The sequence below is a fragment of the Epargyreus clarus genome, unplaced genomic scaffold (genome assembly GCF_041222505.1).
Source record: "Epargyreus clarus isolate Ecla_fem2 unplaced genomic scaffold, WU_Ecla_fem_2.2 ptg000034l, whole genome shotgun sequence".
In the NCBI taxonomy this organism is placed as follows: Eukaryota; Metazoa; Arthropoda; class Insecta; order Lepidoptera; family Hesperiidae; genus Epargyreus; species Epargyreus clarus.
The window spans coordinates 1780872-1796733 of NW_027332239.1; the positions used below are offsets into that span (position 1 = coordinate 1780872).

Sequence of the window (15862 nt, forward strand, 5' to 3'; positions counted from 1 at the left end):
ATGTAATGTTTTCATAAAAAAAAAATTAAAACAAGTATAGTATTCCAGTAACTTAGTAAAAGCAAAAGTAATGTTTTACGCAGATTAAAGCTTCATATTAATTAGGCAACATTTGTTAATTAACTTTTAAGGCGTGTTTACAAACAAGTTTACCGCAAACACTGTTTCTGAAACTTCGCACTTGTCAGTTGTTGCTAGGATATCACCCGAAGAGGTAGTGATGCTCTCTGCTGCTTACGTAATAATTCATAAGTGTTAATAGAAAAAAAATGATTTTTCTCTTCTCGGGAAAATTGTGAGCGTAAAATATGCATCTTGGTTTCTACCTCCTTTTGCGAAATATTCAATTTTGCAGCAATATCGGGCCAAGCATCATTTTTTTTTAATTATTTTTATATTCTTTATTTGAGACATCCCAAAGCATATTATGCTGTTGATAAAGCTCTATGAGCATCGAAATCTGGTCGTTGGACCACACTATTTGAATGTTTATAAACTCGCCCAACGCACGTCCACATCTGTCAACTGCTGTTTATAAACTAAATGTTTCGACTTGCTCTCCATTCAACGTGGAGAGCACAACAAGATGTTCAATAAATAATGTTTCATCACCTTTGTTTATAAACTGTTTACAGAGAAGTTATGGGAGCTGGGCGTTGAGGAAAGAATCGAATTGTCTATTTACGCGAACGAATTAAAAGTTTTATTTAAACTTTTCACAAAATTGTAGTTATAAATTTTTAATAAGAAATATATGAGATAGGTAGAGTCACTTTCCGCGATGGAAGTGAACTGTTCCCATGGCGGACGGCCACCGGCACGTGGGACGCGCCTCGTCAGCGTTGACCGTTCCGCGAAGACACGCTGCAGCGTAAGCACCGTGTACGCTGGCGCGATGCAGCCTTAACGTGTAGGGCTGTCCCTTACACGTAACTGAGATGATGAAACATTGATATACACTGTTTATAAACAGTCTTTATTGACAAATGTTGCCTAATGAATACGAGGCTTAAGAGTTTTACTTCTGTATCTTATGTTTAATATAAATTATTTTTTAATATTTTTTTTTAGTTTATGTTGATTAAGTTACAGTTTAAGGAATTTTAGATATAAGATTTTCGTACATCAATAAGTACATAAAAATGACATCAATTAGAAATATGTATTTTAAAGTTGTATGTAGATGTATCAAGTTGACATTTATTTTTTTAATCACTTAAAAATATGTAAATATCTTTGTATACATTTTAACTGGAAATATAATAAATAAAACGATTTTTAACGATTTTTTATTTGATAATAATCATCGAATAGTTACAAACTTAATAATCAGAATAACTATGAATAGGAAGCCTTATGGCAGTAAAGTTAAAATCTAATACTAAACGAAGGACTATCAGAGCATATGTGGGTAGACAGTTAATTATAAACACAATGTAGTAGATATGAAAAAAATGTGAGATATTTTTACAAAAAAGTGACTTAGCGAAATAAATTTCAGAAAGTATCCCGTGCAATTTACATTTCAAACTTACCCCCGTGGGAGTTCGAATAATTATGTTTAAAGCCCGTTATTTAACTGAAACTATTGTCTTTTTAGCTAAATCCTCTTCATAATTAAATATATAGTAAGGATATTAAGAGTACATTCAATTTGTAGAGAAACGTTAAATTTGGCATCACACTCATTACCACGAAATAAATTGAGATACACGAAAATTTTCATACAATAAAGGATGTGTTAATTAGATTAACTCGGATAAGCCTGTCACATAACCTCGCCAATCATATTCGTTAGTGTCTTTACATAATATCTATTTGTCTAATATATTACCAGAAATTATGTTGGTATTGAGTAATTATGTCTATAAAATGTTACCTGCATGTGTTTGTTATTATGACAAAGTTTGTGCGCACTTGAAGGATAATTTTTGTCTACCCAGTAACAACCGTCTCAAAAACGGTTCCACCTCACGAACGCGCTCGTTTTAAATCAACTTCGATCTTAACTCCCTATCATAATCAACATCGCTCGTCTTCGTGAGATGAACCAACTTTATATACAATTCGTTACAAGCATACGGATGGAAGGGATGAAAGTTTACAATGAGATCTAATGATTACAATTCTAAGGTACTATGAGAGAAATCTATGAAGTGTACTTACGAATTAGGAATAATAATTGGTGCTATAATATGTCTATCCACTCGTGTCACTACAACTACTAGCCTGACTAGTTTACTATACTTGTGAAAATATAAAGTTAGTTGTAGCGCAACAAATAAATGAAATCAATCTGACCATGTAAAGTGGGGTAGGTTTAGTAGTTTATGGATTATCGATCATATTGTGGATAGACTTGGTCAGTCCATAGACAACGTCTTACACCCCATAACTTGCTTGCATGCCTGCATGCAAACACTAGACTATCCCATACTCGACTCCATTAGACTAATATTTCTTTGTTCGCTTGAAAAATAAGTTCTCATGGATACGTAAGTAAACTTCATATATTTCCAACAAAAAATCTACAATAAAAATAAAAAAACCGAAAAACTTACACTAAAATATCTTGAAATTACATTACACATAAATAATTTGAAATTAAAATATCGCATTCGTTATTAAAACAAGCGAAAGACATTCTATAAGTATATTAAACTGTTAAAACGGGTCAGTGATCAATTGGGATAACCAATGTCTTCGATTGTATATCCATATTAAAAAAAAAACTAGCACAGCTGCTGTACGTTGTAGCAGCAACTCTACAAAATGTATCTAGAACTTGCATAATAATACAAATTTAATATTTCCACCCAGTTTCCGAATTATGCAGAGAGCACGATATATGTTCGAATGATATATGCAGTTAGGTTACGCCAAAATTCCATCTCCTGAAATATAAGATATTATTATACAATAGAATAGATAATATTGATACATCCCAATTGATCCTCAATACCCAATCAAGTGGTGAAAAACTAACTAAATACACAAATAGTTGAAAATATTAGACGACTTATAGAAAATACAGAAAATAGAAATCTCTAAACACTATAAAAATATATAATATGTCGTATAATCCTTTATTATATAAATCGTGACTAAAATACTAAATTCAATGGAAACTACGACCAAACGAAAATTATATTTACTGTAACATGAATTATTTTATTTATAAATATATAAATCAATACATATTTTACCGTTACGTTCTATAAAGGTGGGCAGCATATGTTCCTACTTTTATTCCACTGTATATTATCATAAAAGTAGTGGTTAGTGCTGCCCACTGACATCTTTAACCAACCTCAAGAACTGTAGTTATATCTAAAGTTGGTCGGTATTATACACCGTGAAATCTAAGCTGGAACGTTCCATGTGATGACAACCTGGCGTTGACATGTAATATGACCAACCAGAAATACAACTACATAAGACATAAGTTGCCTACTGTCAACTGCTTTATCTCAAAAAGCGTTATCATAAAGTTCTATCATATTAATCTATTACAATATCATTATTATCATTATTGCAATTTTGAATTATATCACAAGCCCCATATTTCTTAATGTTATTCGTTGACACAATATTTTTCACTATTTGTTTCATTAATTTTACGTGTAAACTCGACCGTAAGATTTCCGTTTGCATTTTCACAACCTTTACAAGATAATTTATCTTTAATTCCATAACTTAAGACTTTAATAACTTCAGAAAAAAACAAACAGATTCCCGAAACCAGTTGTCATTCAAATGACCCAACAACCTATTTAACTCTTATACAACCCACCATTAGCAGATGTTACTCTGGAATATTCACACCTTTTCAACCGGCACAACTGTTTAGAAATCATTTACCATGAGATTAAAACAATTTTTAAAAAATGTAAATCGAATTACCTATATAGAGTGAGACAATTCATCACTTACTTATCCATATATAGATAATTTAACTTCATGAAATATACATCGAATCTACACGTAAAAATATAACAGATTTTACGTAATTTCATTATCTACTCTTCTAATACAATTTTTGCAACTAGAATTTCTCTACGAGTTAGGTTTTATGTTTAATATAACAATATCGTTTTTGGAAGCAAAAGTTTTAAAAATAGTGCAAAAAAAATTAAAATACAACTATATGTGGAATTTACACAATTAACCTGCATGATTAGTGATTATATTCACTAATATTGCAATTTAAAATTATCACATTTTTTGAGTAAATGTGTTCTTATGATAAAATAAAAAATGATTGAACCAATTTACATTTGAACAATTTTTTCCACTATTTTTAAACTTTAATCTCTAGATGAAAACTATTTCATTAAAACCTTTAAATTTTTCCCTAATAACAATTAGTGACCTAATTAGGCAGTGCGCAGAATTATTATTATTGCTAAAGATTATTAATAATAATGAATATTTTTATTGGAAGGATTATGTTGTCATATCATTGTTTACCGTTATCACCAAACCAAGTATTTAAACTTGATTTTGGTAAAAAAAGTACTTCAAGAGTCTTTCATATTACTAATACCTACTTTATCAGAACAAGTTTCAAATAAACTTTCGTGATACTTTTCTTATTAATTTAAATATGCAGGATTTAAAAAATTAATTCATGTTTATAGGTCGCAACGATTTATAAAAAATATACATACTAAATGAATTATGATTGTTGAATAATTTCAAAAGTGCAACCATTTTGACGAAGATTCTAAAAAATGTAGAAGTAATAGTTTAAAACGAAGTGCAAATGTGGTTTCACTGACAAGTTTTTAGCATCACACCAGTCAGTGATACAGAGACTGACTTGGTTCATCACAATAATGTTTATAAGGTTATGTAAATACACAAATTTTACATATTAAATTGTAATTCCCTGTGTCAAATCAAAAAGTAATTCAGATACAAAATTATCTCTTTTCAAAAAATAAGTGATTACCCAAAAATTGAATTTTTGGCCAATGCATACATCAGGGCCGATCCGACTCCGCCACGTGAATCCCAACTGGTAGAATAGTTTTGACAATCGCCTCATCGAATGCGATGCGACTCGACCCACACTTCAAGACGGTTAGGGTCATCGTTTTATGTTTTGGGTCATAGATCAGTAAAGATTACTCACTTCTAACAAGAAAATCTCTAACCAGTTTTGACAATTGAAATCACTGTCAGCTATTTTCGTGTTTGAAAAATATTAAAAAAATGTTTTTAGATCATTTACGAATGAAACGATATTTCTCCGCACTTTTTCTTCGAATTCGGGCTATTTAACTGCGCATGTCGGCCTTGTTCCGCGTAAACCGACATGTCAGCCATTAAACGGCTGACAGAATTTTCAGCCGTTTAAGCCATTTAACGGCTTCCTTCAATTACAAGGCGGTGAGATATCTATACTTATCTATGTTTTGTTGTACGTTGACCCCTTAGCAATTCAGGACATGTAAACCATGTTTCTCGATGTACTTCTGTCGGGCTTCGGCGATCATCTGTGCTTTGCGCTCCTGGAAGCTGAGCTGTCGCTCGCGGGCGCTCCGCGGGAAGGTGCCCGTGGGCGCGGGCGTGACGTACTTCGGTCGCGAGGTGCTCGGCTCGGGCTCCGCGTCCGGCTCGGGCTCCGCCGTGTACGGCGTCACGCCCTCCAGGAAGTTCGTTATCGTCACGTCCACGCTTCGGGTTGTTGCTGAAAAATTGTATTGTTATAAGTATAGAAGAAAGTAATAGGACTAACGTAAAGCTAAATATCCTAGATTAGTATATGTACCAGTAAACTAAGGAATAACTTAATACTTAGCTAATTAGACCAGATTAGTAATTTTTAATCGTTTGAAATGGTTTTAAGGATGGTCATGTAGGTCGCAGTATGTAACGAAACGAATTAACGAGAATTCGAGCAGTTCTCGAATGAAAAAAAACATTTTACATTATAAAATTATCCTATCCACTTATGCTCGTACCAGGCTTATATTCGATGTTAGAACACCGTAAGGACGTTTGTCCACCGCATGATCACTGAGCCGATATCGAGATTATTTTGGGCCGATTTTAATATGTCGTGACGGCAGTGTCCATACACTACAAGTTCTAACGTGTTTTATATTGTCGGCACATCGGCCCGTTAAAATCTCGGTGCGGATTTACTCGAAATATTGGCGGCCAGGATGACGGTGCTCGGGTGACGGACGTGCGGTAGACAAGCGGCTATTTTTTTTTTACCCGTTTTGAAGAGTGTGGTAAGGAAGACAGACTTTTTCGAGGCGTTCCAGCTTAGTCCTAAGGACCTAAGGGATAGCGGCGCATCTGTGGCCGACCTCAGGTAGAAATATCTTATCCTGTCTAGGGTTGATTACAGATGTCCGTGGGCGGCAGTAGCCACTTACCATCAGGTGGACTGCATGCTCGTCTGCTATTCCTATGTTATAAAAAAAAAACCAGCGTTAAAAACATAGTATTAGGCTGAGAACGCACTGCGATTAAACCATGCAGTATGTACCACCCTCCCTCCCTCAAAGGATGTGTGCAGATGCAAAAATTAAAATTTAAAATATACACCACCATAGATATTTGTAGCGGATTGTTGCGAAGTAGTTTTAATCTTAACTTAATAATTACGTAACTGACAAAAAAGAGATAACGTATTCCTTCCACAAGTAGTGATAGAGAAGCGGGCAGGTAACATATTTATAGTTTTAAATATCATTGCTGTTTTAGTCAGTCTCGATGGGCGAGCGATGAAACTAACCTCACAACACGTGCTGTTCGCCTGAAATCCATGATCAGACTGAAATAAAATTAAGCCAAAAGAAAACCGCAGGGCGTGTTCGTATGCGTTTTGGCGTTTTCAACTATTTTTATTCAGCGTGCGTTTAATCGCAGTGCGTTCTCGGCCTTAGTGTCAGAGTAGCGTATGCTCACCGAGGTCGCGCAGGATGTCGGGCAGCGGCACGCGCGGCAGCACCTCGCGCACGCGGCGCGCCTGGCGCAGCAGCTCCGCGCCGGGCTCGCGCCGCGCGCCGCGCCCCGCGTTCAGCTGCTCCCACCGCAGCTCCGACACGCCCACCTACACACGCACAACGACACACTACTTTGTACATCAAACACATACACATACAAAACTGGCACACGCTCGCGCGCGCGCTGACATTTACGCAAACATAGACGCACGCACGGTGATAATCACATACACCATACACATACACGCACACACGCACGTACGATAGAGGCATACACGCCCGGTCACATCCATGTATAAGCACGAACGCGCGCATGTATAAGCGCGGAAACGCCTTAAGGAATGAATATGATATATAAACAGTACATTTAAATCCCTATTTTGAGTCTGGTAGTTTCAAGTTCGGATAATTATATAGTATACCTATGACAAAAAGACAGGTTGTAAAACTCCAAACAAAGATTTAAAAGTTACTCTTGTCTCAGGTCAGGATTGATTAGGCTTACCACAAGCCAAAATTATCATAAATGTGACTACATGACATTGCTACATGACATGACAAGAAATTGTCTCAGTTACTTGTAAAAAAATGTATTTAAATATTAACACACACGTACACATCTAACACTAACTAAACAGAAATAAATTTACCAGTTTTCCAATACAGTTGGTAAGTTGCGCCCTATTACCTAGTTTATACAATAAAACAAACCTGGAGCGCATCAGCAATCGCCTGCCTCAACCGGTTGCTGAACACGGTATCAGTGTCCTCATTCCTCTCCATCGCAGGCAACACCCTCACCGTGAAGACAGTGGCCGGGGTCCACAGGAACCAGAGCGCATCCGACCAGGGGAACGCCGTTCGCGAATCCGACGGTCGGTGGACCGTCACGTTCGTGAACAGACGCTCCACGGCTGAAGAGTTAAGTGGAATGTTTAATTTATGGAGGGTACACTTTTGTCAGCAGTGATAGCCTAGTGGTTAAGAAACACGGCCTCTTGATTGAGGGGTCCGAGGTTCTAAATCCCAGGCACGCCCTCACGCACCTCTGATTTCAAAGTTATGTGCGTATTAGAAAATTAATTATCACTTGCTAAACGGTGAAGGAAAACATCGTGAGGAAACCTGCATACTAAGGTGGACTAAGGCCTAATCCTTCTCATTCTGAGAGGAGACCCGTGCCCAACAGTGGGACAGTAATGGGTTGATGATGATGATGACACCTTTCTAAGAAGGAACATCTGATATCAGAGACCTGTCTGAAAAGTATGCACTTGTAAGTAGGAACTAATAGTTCCAAAACCCTCCAAAAAGGCGCGCTTTTTTTTAAATACAGGAGCAACAGACAACAACCACAAATGGTTCAATTACTTTCAAAATGTCTTTCTTTAGGATCAGATGCACCAGATTTCTTTGGTAAGCATTCAATTACTTTTATCTTCTTTTAGTGCAAGACTCGTATGTCTTGTTATTATTGCATACCCCACTATGCTGCTCCAATGTGAATTCATAAAGAAAGGTTATAGATAGACAACTGATAAATGACCCACCCCACGATTTTTATGCATTCATAAGGCCTTTAACTAGGTGAAATTTAATATAAAAATTACTTACTGATAGCAACAGGTTGTACCCTATTCCCCAGCTGGAAGGGCCAATCCGTGAACTTGAGCAGCCCTTTGCCATTTGTAGGGCCACCTTCAGGTTGCAGGAGAACTGGCTTGCTCGGACACTCCGCAAAATGTTGTCTAGAATGAAATGAAAGCCAAAATGTTATTTAAGGCCATTAATACTGAATTGACAACTTCTTGAACTACAACTACAATTTCTGGAAAGTCTATTTGCTTGAGATCAAGAAGAAATAAAATGACAATTCTCGAAATTTCAAGTATTAATTGAAGCCAATCTCAATCAATCAATCAATCGTTCTGCCAATGTGACGATATTTAAAAAACTTTATGATCAGGGAACATAGAGTCTGTCTAAATATTAAAATGGTTTAAAAACAAAAGTTAAACTGTGGTTGCTGATTTGGGAATCTCTGAATTATAAAGAATTGTCTATGAAACTTCAAACCATATGGGGTATTTATATAAAGGAACAAACGTTAAAATAAGTTGGATAAGTAAACCATTTTTATCGCGCATATGTAAAAATTACAACTCACTTTCTGGCAAATTGTGCAACATTCTTTATACCGAGGGTAGACGCAAAAAACGGCGGCACCTTCCATTTTCTTAACTGAAATTTTCAAAATATCAAAACATCTACAAATCATACGTCATATTACGATAAATTGTAATGGATAATTATTTCCTTTATTATTCAAGTAAGTAAAATGTTTGATCTAATATTGTTTCTAAAATAGCCCTTTCAACTAAATATATTTTGATGTGGGATATTTTCAGTTACACGCTACGTTGAATTTAACGACCGCAAAAATAACTTTAGTGTCTTTTAAAAACACCTGTTATGAAATACGCAGTTCTGAGAAAATTCTATACTGTAGGAAATCCTAGATTCGACGCGAACTTAATTAAAGGAACATTTCGCGTAAAAATAAATATGTACACGATCTGTCACAATAGTTTTTATTCCTATAAACTTTTTTATACGCCATAATAATATATTTTACAATTATATATTATCCTGTGTGTAAATTGAAAATCGTAAACGAAGCCGAGGTGTCGCGGGGTCACTCGTCGCAAATACGACCTCGCGACGAGGTCACCAGGTAACTTAATAATATCGATAACACTACAATGATTTATTCTAAACCACAGATTTTAAAGGAACACACAACAAGGTCACATGATGTTTGAATAGAATATATTAAAATAATTCATGATTATTTCAAATAAAATGGTTATGTTGAAGCTCCTAAGATTTTAGAACACTTTAGGATCATACATTATGTATGTACTTCCCCACGTACCTACATAAATAAATAGTATATTCTAAGATAAAAAAGTAAATGATAAGTAGGTACCAATTACCTACTTCAAATAAATATGTAATAATTAATTTTCACCTTTGAATATTAGTATCTGTTCTGTACTCTACAAACCGCTGAATCGATTTTATCAGAATCTTGGTGTTTCATTTGTCCATTTCAGCCTTTATCACATCAATACCATTTAGTTATGAAATTCTACATTATAAATTATAGAATACTTACACTGATTGTACCAAGAACATGGGCGGCTGCCAGCGAATCAAGGCACGACACGTAATTCGCAACGAGGACACTGCAGCGCTGGTCTCTGCTACCCTTCACCTTTACGTACACTCCTGAAAAACAGATCAGAATTCATATTTAAGTACCAAGGATCCAAGTAACAAGCATCCATCTGTTAATATGTAGCCATTAGTTTTTTACTCGTAATCAACATGAGGATTGAAGATCTACTTGAGTTTGGCTACAAATCAATTCTACCCCTGATAACTAAGTTTGAACATTCATGTGTCTCTTGAGAAATTTCTAATATTATAGGCAGTGATTTCAATAAATCAGAAATTTGAAGACATATTTAAATCACTCAACAATAATATAATAATAAGTTGTTATTATATTAATTTATTATTATAAATAATTAATATTAATTACTTCATACACACTTCCCACTTTCCTCACTATCTTCCTTACTTTTCCATGCATAGGTTGTCTGGAAGAGATCGCTGCTTAGCGATAAGGCCGCCTATTGCATATGATTAACTATATAATTGTATATCATTGTTATGTTGTGTTGAAATGTGCAATAAAGAATATCTATCTATCTATCTATTAATTGTAAAGTTAACGAATATTAACTTTACATAGAAATTAAACTGTAGTTTATGTTAAGCATCAGTAACTTTACAATCACATAATTTAAATTTTACAATAAATAAATTTGTCCATTACAATGTACCACTGATTTAGCAATCATGTATTTTACATTTGATAAGCAATTTATTATAAAACCAATTCTCTGGCAATGCATTATAAAACTGTACCCCTGATAATATATCTACATGATAAGAAGAGAGATTGGAAAACATATAATTTTATAGGCAGCTCATTGCCATTTTGATTTCAAACAGACAGATTAATGGCAACACACAGTATCGTTAAAAATACATTAGCGGTGGTACCTTTGCAATTCAACCATACTCATTCTACTACGTAGATGTATATAAATTTTAAAAACAATCCCCTGTCTACTTCAAAAGTTTTGCAGACAAAGATGTAGATGATGTAGAATTTTTATATACAATCATGTATGTTAATTCGAGATGACAACATAATTAAGACCTTGATGTTTTTGCAATATTACTTTATATGGCATGAATTTTTTGGCTAAAATTTAACTTTCATTCAAAAATAGCAAAGAACGGAATATTTTTATCATCATATCTACTAAACCCACTCACAAATTATATTATTTTTATCGAAGCACTAACCACAAAAAAATCCAGTATATAAATATGAACTGAAAAATACTATCAACAAGCCAAAGTTATTGTTCTTAATTATAATAACATAAGCTAAGCTAGATAAGCTAGGTTCATATAAATAGGGGGACCCTTTTAAAATGTTTTACTTGTTATTTCATACGATACCCACCAGTTGTTAACTTTCTTAATAAATGTTGTGAAAATAATAGATATAAAAATATATGTTGTTTCTATGAAATTTTCCATACAAATGTCTTTCTAGAACCAATTTTCTGGATTTAAATTCTCAGCAGCCAGTCTAAATCATGCATTTAAGCATCTGGTACAGGTCTGGGTAATTGTGCAATACTATTTATGTGTATATAATATAAAGTTAATCTTAGTACTGAGAAATGAGATGAAAGTATGAATGTTTATTTACAAATAATAATTTTCACCTTCTGGCCAAAAACTTAATTATTATATATTTTTTATTTTAAGATTTATTTCATTGATAACACATACACTTATCTTAGATGACAAACTAAATAAAAAAAAATGTTAAAAGATTAAAATAGAAAGGTATTCTTAACTGTTTCTTCCAGCCCATTTATATAATGATGATATATATGATAATAATGTTATAATTAATATTTATCTAATTAAATATCATACATTTAAATCTATTCAATGAGTCATAAAATTGTTTTGAAAATATAGTTAAATAATATTATGAACTCACTGTGATGTTGATAATTTATTACTCATTACGAAAATTATGGCAATTAACCAATAGTAAAATATTAATTTTTCTGAAATAATTTTCCTGTTTTTATAAATTATTTTGTTTTAGTGTTATTTATGTAGTGGACCACAGACAAGACCATATCTATTGTAGGTTTTAAAATCTAAGAATCTTTGTGGTTTACTACAATAACCACATATTTTTTTCAATATATTCAAATGTAAAGTTAATCTACATAAATTATGTAGAGTAAACAATTCACTTTATTTTTAAGTGTAAAATCTTATATCCCTGGATTGGCTAACTTGGGTATGAACCTTACTTTATTTTGCCACTGTAAGCTTTCATACTTCTAAAACCAGCTGTTTAAGCAGTGTTGACTGTCAATTGTCATTAGATTTCAAAAGTTTTAATAGTAATTATGTTGTTTAGGTAGGAATTTCCATTATTGGATTTTAATGTGTCTGAATAAAATGTAAACAAAGTTGTCAAGTTTTCTAAAAAGTTTAGTGCAACACTTGATTGAGTTACCTACATTATGCGTACTGTTATCAATTTTTTGTGACGCCAGGAAATAATTAGTGTACAGGCGATTTCAACACAACATACCACTTACCGAATGTCCAACAGGCAAGAGTGGAGAGAATCTGCCTCACAGCTGACTTATTCGGCAATATTATGGACGCGATCCACAAAATCAACGCCAAAACTGTCCGAAATGCCATCAATACCAAGCCGAATGGCAAGTATAACAAAAACTGCAATACATTTTCACCACAAAACCTGTAATAAACGATAATTGTGTCACAAACATCGAGAACATTACGAACAAATACAACCAAAACTTGCACAGCACAAACTTTCCCTCAATTTTTGTATATTACCTGTCGTCGTTAATCAATTTGTCCACTGTTAAAACCATTGCCTTTAAATTCACACTCAAATATTACACCGCTATAAACATTAAGCGCTACGATATTGGATAGTTTAATAAATTGCGAATTTCTATACAAGAAAATTGTGATTTGACCAAAGAGTAAAGTAATACTTGATTTGACCTAGGCACTACGTATCCAAAGTCAGTGTTGCCAGGACTCTTCCTCTCTGGATCATACTGTTGTCAATATTATTTCATTTGGAATCGTTACAAATAACTGTGCACCTGAAATTGCATTTAATTATGTAGAATAACTTATCGGTAGCAATAATAAAAAATAATATTTAAATAAAACATGTACAAGTGTGCTGCTTGCCTTCTAATAAGATTGGATGTCACTTGTCAGACGTCATTGACGTCAAAGTCAAGTCATTGTGTTTTCCTTTCCTTCGCCAATGCCACTGTGAAAATAAAAGAGGAGGCTGAGGAAGCGAGGAGGGTTGCACTCTGATATAATTGAATAACAAAGACGAGGCAGCTTTGTAGTTTAGTTAATTTTATCGAAAACGAACTCCATGGTGTAATATCGTATGTTATCTCGGGAACTCCCATACTAAGTACAATACTACCTACCTACGTTGTGTAAATTAAAGAAAGACAAGGCCAAATCCAGTTTCCTTGTGAAGGTAAACGATTTTTATTCGCAATATTTATCGAGTTCATATCAATGGAAAACGTAAGGTCGTCTACGGACGATAACTCGATGGACTTGGAAGATGAATCGGAAACACCGCATAACAGTGAACAACATCGCACCAGAGCTCAAGGCGAGCCACGACCCGCGGGCACTTTTGCAACTCTCCGAGAAATGGAAGAGAAGATGCGGCGCAAATTGCAGTTCTTCTTCATGAATCCGATCGAAAAGTGGCGCGCGAAACGAAAGTTCCCCTACAAATTTGTTGTTCAAGTCATAAAAATAGTCCTGGTAACTTTCCAACTCTGTCTCTTCGCGCACAACAGGTACAACCACGTCAACTACACGTGGGACAACCGTATCAGCTTCTCGCACCTCTTTCTGCTCGGTTGGGACTCCACACGAGAGATTAACGCCTACCCACCTGGAGCCGGCCCACTAGCTGTCTACAAAGTGGATGAATTCTACAGTGCTCTTGATTATGCATTTGCGGGCTATGCAAATTTATCCAATGCAATAGGACCGTACTCCTATAATGATGAGAACAACAACATGCCAGACCCAGTGTTCTGTCAGTACAACTATAAGGAAGGCATCATCCATGGATTTAATGAGAGCTATGAGTTCAATTCGGAAGTTGTTGAAACATGCATTAATTTCACTAAAACAGAGGGAAAACTATTTGAATCGAAAACCTTTATTAAAGATGCTGGATTGGATGTTCATTTTGCATCACTCATCAGAGCTGAACTCATGTTTTCCTTGAAAACAATAAATTTCCGTGCTGCAGGCCCGATCACGCCCCCAGACTGTTTTAGATTTGATGTAGCAATCATTTTTGACAATGAAGACCATGATGGACAGATGTCATTAACATTGGAAGCTGAACCTTACAAATTGACTTGCAAAGGTGACAAGGAATATATCACTGACAACAAAATTGATCAAATCCTTAGAAGTATTCTAAATATTCTGGTTATACTGATCTGTTCAGCATCACTCATACTCTGCAGTCGGGCTATATACAGAGCTCAGCTCCTTAAAGAACTAACTGTACAGTTCTTTAGACGAGCTTATAATAAGGAACTAAGTCTCGATAGCAGGCTAGAGTTTCTCAATGTTTGGTACATTATGATCATAGTGAATGATATACTTATTATCATGGGCTCTGCAATAAAAGAGCAAATTGAACGAAACCAATTCACAAATGACCAATGGAATGTTTGCTCCCTTTTCTTGGGCACAGGAAATCTTCTGGTTTGGTTTGGAGTTCTGCGGTACTTAGGTTTCTTTAAGACGTACAATGTTGTTATACTGACTCTGAAAAAGGCAGCTCCAAAGATATTTAGATTTTCATGCTGTGCCTTGTTACTTTACGCTGGATTCATGTTTTGTGGCTGGTTAATTCTTGGGCCCTACCATATGAAGTTCCGTTCGTTAGCTACCACATCTGAGTGTTTGTTTTCTTTAATCAATGGAGATGACATGTTTGCTACATTTTCAATAATGTCAAAAAAATCGCCCATGCTGTGGTGGTTTAGTCGAGTTTACTTATACTCATTCATTAGCTTGTACATATATGTTGTTCTTAGTTTGTTTATATCAGTCATTATGGATGCTTATGATACTATTAAACAATATTATAAAGAGGGATTCCCGAAAAGCGAACTACAGCAGTTTATTGGTGAAATAGTTATAGATGAGGTATCCTCAGGAATGTATAGAACTCAGAGCTCGACGTCTTTGAATGCCATTATGGACTCATTATTTTGCTGTAATGTTTACCGTAGCGCGTATTCCAAAATAGGAGGTGGGTCATCCACTCTCAATATGCTATAAAATATCTATTCTATTTATAATTATGAATTAATGGAAATTATGAAGATAAGAAGTATACTCATATTGTAAATAATATCACTATAAATAAGGCTGATTTGTTTGAATAGTTATGTAAAGATGATATAAACTATGTTTAATGTGTCATATCTTCCCGATAAAATTCCCATGTTACTGACACTACCAAAGAATTAGCACAAAAGGTAGGATAATCATTATCTTTTTTCTTTAGGAAAATTAAAATTATAGCTGAATATATTGTATTACTTTATGTGTATAAAGCGATTTTGCATGTATATTCGAAATAAATTATTATTGTTAAGTATTAA

The 15862-nt window shown here is 34.5% G+C and overlaps 2 protein-coding genes across 2 annotated transcripts; one reads left to right on the plus strand and one right to left on the minus strand.

The window, feature by feature from the left end:
- Nucleotides 1-1273: 1273 nt before the first annotated feature.
- LOC140756206 (lipid droplet-regulating VLDL assembly factor AUP1) lies at nt 1274-13206 on the minus strand. Its single transcript, XM_073091659.1, has 8 exons — nt 13011-13206; nt 12743-12909; nt 10144-10256; nt 9133-9206; nt 8580-8713; nt 7677-7879; nt 6928-7072; nt 1274-5695 (listed from the first exon to the last, which is right to left on the minus strand). The coding sequence occupies exons 1-8, from the start codon at nt 13046-13048 to the stop codon at nt 5439-5441; spliced, it is 1131 nt and encodes a 376-aa protein (XP_072947760.1). The 5' UTR covers nt 13049-13206; the 3' UTR covers nt 1274-5438.
- A 204-nt stretch (nt 13207-13410) lies between these two features.
- Nucleotides 13411-15862, plus strand: LOC140755869 (mucolipin-3). The gene has a single exon (XM_073091213.1). The coding sequence runs from the start codon at nt 13731-13733 to the stop codon at nt 15534-15536; it is 1806 nt and encodes a 601-aa protein (XP_072947314.1). The 5' UTR covers nt 13411-13730; the 3' UTR covers nt 15537-15862.

Bases quoted from the DNA above. Each gene is read 5' to 3' on its own strand.
- LOC140756206 (XM_073091659.1), bottom strand. From the start codon at position 13,048: ATGGTTTTAACAGTGGACAAATTGATTAACGACGACAG. The intron at 9,207-10,143 runs GTAAGTATTCTA...TGAAAATTTCAG, and splicing joins ATGTTCTTGGTACAATCAGT to TTAAGAAAATGGAAGGTGCC. The intron at 8,714-9,132 runs GTGAGTTGTAAT...ATTTCATTCTAG, and splicing joins GTTGCACAATTTGCCAGAAA to ACAACATTTTGCGGAGTGTC.
- LOC140755869 (XM_073091213.1), top strand. From the start codon at position 13,731: ATGGAAAACGTAAGGTCGTCTACGGACGATAACTCGATGGACTTGGAA.